Source organism: Montipora foliosa, chromosome 6 (assembly GCF_036669935.1).
Source record: "Montipora foliosa isolate CH-2021 chromosome 6, ASM3666993v2, whole genome shotgun sequence".
Classification (NCBI taxonomy): domain Eukaryota; kingdom Metazoa; phylum Cnidaria; class Anthozoa; order Scleractinia; family Acroporidae; genus Montipora; species Montipora foliosa.
Window position 1 is genome coordinate 66,951,394 of NC_090874.1, and position 7,500 is coordinate 66,958,893.

General features: G+C 40.3%; 1 protein-coding gene across 6 annotated transcripts in view; it reads left to right on the forward strand.

Annotated features, from left to right (window-relative positions):
* Nucleotides 1–7,500, forward strand: part of LOC138008195 (uncharacterized) — an 86,651-nt gene that overhangs the window by 14,673 nt on the left and 64,478 nt on the right. For all 6 annotated transcript variants that reach the window (XR_011124177.1, XR_011124180.1, XR_011124176.1 and 3 more), the window contains 6 exons: nucleotides 18–74; nucleotides 258–314; nucleotides 487–543; nucleotides 1,200–1,247; nucleotides 3,634–3,681; nucleotides 5,702–6,097. Coding sequence is in view for 1 of the 6 variants with exons in the window: in XM_068855439.1 (XP_068711540.1) it covers nucleotides 18–74; nucleotides 258–314; nucleotides 487–543; nucleotides 1,200–1,247; nucleotides 3,634–3,681; nucleotides 5,702–6,097 (663 nt within the window). In the remaining 5 variants the exon portion in view is untranslated. The remainder of the gene's footprint in view (nucleotides 1–17; nucleotides 75–257; nucleotides 315–486; nucleotides 544–1,199; nucleotides 1,248–3,633; nucleotides 3,682–5,701; nucleotides 6,098–7,500) is intronic.

Genomic DNA, 7,500 nt, shown 5'->3' on the forward strand with positions numbered 1-7,500 from the left:
TGTTTGTCTGTTTTTAGTATTAGCGATGCCTTCATTACCTGTGACTCCAAGTACTTTGGCTTCTTTCTCCTCGCGTAAGTAAAACCGAGTAACCGATAGGTAGATAGATAAACCTCTTATGAAACAATTTGCAGTCGCCAAAGCAACTAAGCGCTTGTAAAATAAACCCAATAAAAGCATAGAAAAATAAATTTACAAAACATTTAAAAATTATCATGTAAAGTTATAAATGAATATCTTTGTTTGTTTGCTTTTAGTATCAGCATTGTCTTCATCACGTGTGACTCCAAGTACTTTCACTTCTTTCTCCTCGCGTAAGTAAAAGCTAGTAAACGGTGGGTAGTAAGAAACAAATTGGCGTCGCCAATGCAACTGAACTGCTTGTTGTAAAATAAACCCAATAAAAGCATAGAAAAAAGATTTATGAAACATTTTAAAATTATCATGTAAAGTTACAAATGAATATCTTTTTTTATTTTTTTTCAGTATCAGCGATGTCTTCATCACCTGTGACTCCAAGTACTTTAGCTTCTTTCTCCTCGCGTAAGTAAAAGCTATAGTAAACGGTAGGTAGATAGATAAACCCCTTATGAAACAAATTGGCTTGCCAATGCAACTAAACTCCTTGTTGTAAAATAAACCCAATAGAAGCATAGAAAAATCTATTTATAAAACATTTTAAAATTATCATGTAAACAGGGGCACCCAAAGTCAATTTTCGGAAAATATCTGTTCGGAAGACAATTTGAGATCATGAATTTTCGAACCTTTACATTGGTTTGTAAAATTTCTGATTGGATACTGACGGCTTAAATGACTCATTTAATACCATACACTTCCTATTTATGTTATTTATCACTAGTTTTTCATCCCTCGCATCCACATGTCAAAAATAAGCTAAAGCAAATAAATTCTTTAGTACTAAATATTCATTCATAAAAGAGAATTATTTGTATGCAAATAATACATTTTAATATACAATTGGCTTGCGATCTCCTGCCTCTTGCTTTTATTTTAAGATCTCTCCTCCTTGTTCTTCGTAAGGAAACCTAATTTCATGTAAGGGCCTTAGTTTCGTTTAGGTTTCCTTGCCACTTTTCTCTTTATTTTTTTCCTTTCATTATCTTGGTAACTTGGGGAAATAACTAAACAAATATACGAATCAATAAATAAATAAACAGATTTCTCTTGTTCAACAGTACCTTCAACAAGTACCTCTCCTGTCACCCCAGCCACAATTTCACCAGGTAAGAGATAAAGAGAAAGCTGGCTGTACGTAATAACAAACAAATTCATAAAGCCTCTCGATTTGAAGCAGCGCTCAATCTCTAACGACTCCAGCATAGTCAAGTCTTGCAACCACGATTGCCACGTTTGCAAATCTTCTTGGCTTATGATGTTGTCCCATTCCAGTCCCTTTCTACATAGGTCTTCGAGCAGAGACGTTCCTTGAAGAATGAATGGTGATTCGAACTCCAGTAGTGGTATATGATGGACCTTCATTTGGTAATCTTCAGGTTCTTTGTTGATGTATCCTTCCGACCACCACAGATAACGCAGATAGTCGCTGTCTTCAGGGATTACATGCACTTGATAAAACAAGGCCTCTACGCCTGCCATTAGTGCAATGCTATTCTCTCTGATCCTCGTCAGGACTCTCACAAGCGAATTTGCCAGATCAGGTCCTGGCATCAATCTGTTGTTCAACGAGGCAGTTCCATGCTTTGTGGCGGCGTCAAAACCTACTCGTGTTTTGTCAGGTTTACGAGGATGCATCACAGGATGATGTGGCAGGTACCAAATGTACCCAGCTTTGCAGTCGACTTTCTCTTTCGGAACTTTCTTGGAGCAGCCTTTCACTACAACTGAGAGGGTTCTTCATCTCTGATTAGTCGCTTCTTACACGAGAGATGTCAAACGATTTTCCGCGACAACTTTGTTGTTGGGTAGGATACTTACGCCAAGGTAGCGAAATATGATAATATCCGTTGGCAATCTTCGCAGAATCCTCCATGATGTTGAGAGCTTTAACAACTTATTGTAAAATTGTTCTTTCGTCGTAAATCTTCGTTTCATTAAACTCCATTTTTTCGGTATCTCCTGAATTGTTCCTGAAGCTAAACATTAGCGTCGATTAGATTGACAGTGTGGTTTTGCTAACATGTTTTCCTCTCTAGATCTAGAGGTCCTTTGATAGTCTATCTAAACCCAGTCTTGATTGCATATGGACTACCCTCTTCACTTTCCTTCACTTGTTTGGGTTCTAACGCTTTGGGAACAGCATTCCCGATCAACAGGTCGACTTTGCCAGACTCGATGGAAGGCAGTTTTGTACCCTTAAGATATGACCATTGGTTCACGTCAGCTTGAGTTGAAATATCTTTTGCCCTCAATTTTTCACAGGAATAAACACTTGGTATCTGTAAGGCGTTCTTCTCTTGAAGGTCGTAGACCATTAAATTCACAACGGCGCAATCTGACTGAATATTGTCATTGTTCATAGTGGTCAGTGACAATGAGGCTTCGTAGCCTTGCACTTCAAGTCGATTAATTAGACGCTTGGTACAGAACGTGGTATTCGACCCAGGATCTAGAAATGCATACACTTCCACGAGTAAGCTGCAATCTTTTGCTTTCACTCGGCATCCCAGTGGCTTGTATTGTGCCAGCCCCAGCGGAGCTTCATAGACCAAGTTTTTAAACACGATTAATGCAGCCATTGTTAGTAGTGACTTGCAATTGCGTTGATGTTCATTCAGCGTTGCTTTGCAGTTTCTCTTTATTATCCTTTACGTGCAAGAATGTTAAATGCTTTCTTCCAGCTCTGCAATTGTTCAAATTACAGAAACTTTCTTTAGGGCGAGATTTTGCCATGTGACCAACCAGCTTGAATGAGTGTTTCGGGGAACATTTGCGTCGGAATCTGAGTAGAGATTTCCGTGTGATTCCATTCTGCGCTGAGGCGAGATACCAAGCGAAGTTGATGTCAGTTGATAGACTCGTAGGTTCACGTTTTATTTTTAAGAACACGCCGAAAATATCTTTCAGTTGACCCAAGGTTGAGCTTCTTTCATCCACGACTATTTAATAGTTTCTTCTTTTTCTTTTTAACTCTTAAATTAGACTTCATGCAACAAACAACAATTTGAACGCACCTCGATATATCAGGTAGTAACAGCATTCTGGTGTAGTGGTCACATGTGAGGAAGAGATCGAGTGATTCAAGTGATCGAGCGACGATTAAGTGGTTCAACTAAAATCCACGTGAATTGAAACCTGAACAGAAATTAATACTTACAAATTATTGATATGCTTTCTTGGACTAGAGTACAACAAAACCTAACTAGCATAATCATTTTTACGAGTCAAACCTACTCAGAGATCCCCGCGTGGGATCGTGGGTAAAGTAAGTAACAGCTACCTCCCCCCCCTTCTTCACGTCCCTAACGAAACCAGATACTTCGGGAAGAGCAGGGTACGTAATCCCACTCGTTGTGGTTTGGACTCTGTAGTGCGCACTTATAACGAAAAAGAAAACTCGTCAATCGAATGCATTATGGTTAATATCTGATTGGATACTGACAGCATAAATGAGTCACTAAGTAGTACGATATTATTTCTCTTGTTTAACAGCATCTTCACCTAGTACCCTTCCTGTCACCCCAGCAGCAAAGCCACCAGGTAATGAAATGGTCATGTTAAAACGCACATTTTGCAGATTGCAGATTGCAGATTGTACAGATTCAGTGCGTTTTCATTTGGTAAACTCGTTATACATTTTAGACCTATATTTACATGTTTAATATTATTAGTTAAAAAGTAAAAGTGTATTTAAAATAGAGTCTATTAATAAAACTACCTTTAAAACGTTCCATGTTAACACAAGATAGTAGGCTTGTTTGGGTTCTTAGGCGTTTTGACGATTCTTTAACTCTGGGAACCAAATTATAGAGGGAATGAGGAGATAGGCAAATTTTTTTTGCAAGCAAGTCGAAGGAACTGCTGCACCGTATTAAGTTCAGGCACAGAGGCTGCATACACCGGTAAACCATACATAACTTTAGGTAAAACTAAAAACTGAAATAAATGATCAGTTTCCACTTGGTGATGTCCTTCCTTTCTTAACCTCCTCAACACTTAGAGGCACTTATTCGCTTCCAATAGTTATCGTTTAATGTGTTCTGTAAATCAGCCATTGCCCTGGCAAGTTATTCCAAGCAGCACTAGAAATTCGGCCTGCTATATATTGCCAATAGGACTAGAATTAACTTCTTTACACGTGGATAGATTGCAAAGCATACAGTTTGTACTTGACCAGCCAAGGTATTGCGAAATTACACCAGATACAATCAGATCCGGCCTTATATACAATAACTTGCATCGTAGTATCATTAGCATATTTACCAAGAGAAGCATCCGGACAGTTTACAAGATCGAGATCATTAATAAAAAGATTAAACAAATAAGGGCCACTAACGCTGTCCTGTGGTGAGCCTTTGTTCGCATTGTATCAGCAGTAGCTACGTACTACCCCTAAACATTGACCGATTTGGTAAAAAAAACGAAGATACCGGTTAGTAATATACGGATTTAAGTTAAGGGCCTTTCATTTATCACTGAGTAAACCATGCTTCACGTTGTCAAATGCTTTACTAAAGTCCACAGCAAAGAAACGAACATATCTACACTCCCTATCATCCAACGCTTTCAAACAGTTATGCTGCATATTGGTCAAGGCATCTGTACAGTTGCATCCCACCCGGTACGCATATTGAGTCGGGCCTAGATTTTATGCAAACGCGTGTTTACTAAATTTATGATAGACAATTTTCTCGAAACACCTGGCAATAACAGGGGTTACGGTTAATACCATGAAAGTCTTGGTGTTGCGTAAGTGTGTCCACCTTGGGAAGTGAACTGATGATAGACTCTTTCCATGCCTCAGGCCATATATAGAAACACACGGATAAGTTTTAAATAAGGGTAACCATCGGTGCTAAAAATAGAACATTATCTCTCCAAACCCGGTAGGGTCACATTGTCCGGTCCTGATGCTATCTTTTTAATCTTCGACAAGGTTAGCATAACTTCGGTTTCACTGGGTCGAAGCGTTAGATACTTTTCTCCATCGATTTCTAGGTACAACGGCTCCATGTAACTATCATCTTGACAATGTTTTGGTAAAAATTCATTCAGACCACGTATAGAAGACTCTCGTTTAAGGACGGTGCCTCTCTCAAAAATGCATGGTTACCCCCAGTTTTCTTTTCGGATACCAAGAGTACTTACTAAGATCTACTTTCTCCGGATAGGTTTAAAGCGCGCAAAAATATCCCTGTATTAGTAAGCATCACCGATAGGAAATCCGAGTATCTCGAGATGCGCAGAACGTACGCGCAATAACAATAGTAGGCACCGTCCTAAAGACAGGCTGTGGTTTGTTTTTCCTTTGGGAGATATTGTTCACTCTGCGCTACCACTGCATAGTTCCAATAGTCTCAGCGTGACCCCAGTTCGTACGTTTTTCAGCAATGAGTTCCGATACCCTCTTTGGCTCTTGTCACATTCAAAGAAGCATTGGCTCTCTACTAATTGTTTTTCAACAGGTACTTGGCAAGAGGAGTCATCCAAGGGGGGTCTCTTGAAGACAAAGTCGATGACGTTTAATATATTATTATTATTATTTTTTAATTGTCCTCAGAATGTTCAGATTACAAATTCCTCAATGATCCCAGTATAGCAGCAACATACAGACGGGACGGTTCATATCACGTTTGCAAGGACAATTTTAAGCCTGGCTGGCACCGGTTTGGCGGAGAGGCTGGAAACCAAATGGCTGACACTTGCGTTAAGATGTGTCATTGTGGTGTTGTTTATCCAGGTTGGCTTAGTGGAGGTCACCCCTCTGTCGAGGATGGCGCTGTCGTGCGTAGAGTGTGTTTTGGCCGCGGCTGCACCTGTGATACTTTTGTTTACATCAGTGTTCGCAACTGCAGTGGATTTTACGTTTATAATCTGACATCCATACCATCAAGCTATTGCTACTATGGTTACTGTGCCAGCACCGGATTTGAAGAGCCAACATCCTCAGCGACAGGTAAACGCTGTTCCCTTAAGTTTTTCATCATTATGGATGTACATCACGCGTCCATGTAGAATAGGTGGGTAATCGTCTCCTTCTAGATTTCAAAAACATTCGTTACGGCGCTGTTGCAATTCTTCGCGCAACTTGTCTCGCAACGCTATGGAAAGACAAGTAGCACGAAACATTGTCTAATGTAACACACACCTTGCAACGACCTAAAACGCTGCGTTAAGTTGCAAAACTCGTTGCCCAATTAGAATTAAGTTATACTTTCCGCAACGCTTCCCGCGACGTTGCAACGAATGTTGTCAAGCATTTTGTAGGGTAATATGTGTCCTGATACTTGTGTCACGAATATTTCCTTCATCGGCCAAAATATCCTTTTAACCTCAAGCGATCATCGAAAACGAGACAAGTTGCAAGAAAAATGCCCTATATAACACCCGTCGAGCAACTGGTTTCACAGTAATGGGAGAACTTTGCAAAATGACAAGAAAATTGACAAGTGTAACAACGCATTTACTGTCAATTATGTCAATCCTTCGATGTAAGAACTTGAAATGGAAGGTTCTTAATTGCCAACGAGACGGGAGGCTGACAAGACCGGCGGCAGCCTTAATTCAGGGACGGCGGTGCCGGGGGAACTGGGAGGCATTTCCGAGCTTCAAGATTTCAAATTTTCTGGGGGAGAATTCTCCCAGACACCCCTACACGTAAGCGTCTCCGGCTTGTTAGCCCCCCCCCCCCCCCCCCCCCCCAATACAAAATACGCGCGGTCTTACCTGCTTATACAGCCGAAGTGCGAGATTGTTGTGTTCGCAGAAAAAATTTCGAGCGCTCCAGAGAAAATGTTATGTAAGGGGTGGACCATTTGATTTTTGATGGGGGGCCTTGTGCAAATCCCAAATACAAAGCAATGCATACGCTTCTGGTTAAAAAGAAAATTCTTGCAGAATTCTTAAGAAGGAAAAAATATCGGGCAGCCTTAACCAGGGCGTGCCAAAGGATTTTGCGTGATGCGTGACGGCCCCAAAAGTAGCTGTGAGTCACATGATACGGGACTGGGCATCACATTTTTTGATGCGTGATTTGGTATTTTGCAAGCGCGACGCGTGATTTACCAATTTGTTTTCCTATTAAAGTGAACCCTCTGATCTAGAAGGATATTATGATTCAAAGATATTCATGCACTCAGATTCCCACCCTAACAGTTGTGACGTGCAGGTATTTTTGTAACAAAATAAGATTTACTTTATACAAAAGGAAATGGAACAAACAAGAGTAACGGCAGGCCACATTGAATTGGAGCAGGGTTCAAAATATACAACGAATGTGAAACTGATGCTCTGGATGTGTGCACGGGACAAAAGACGATCAAATATATTGAAGAGCATTTTTTTTCCTCTGGGTAATTC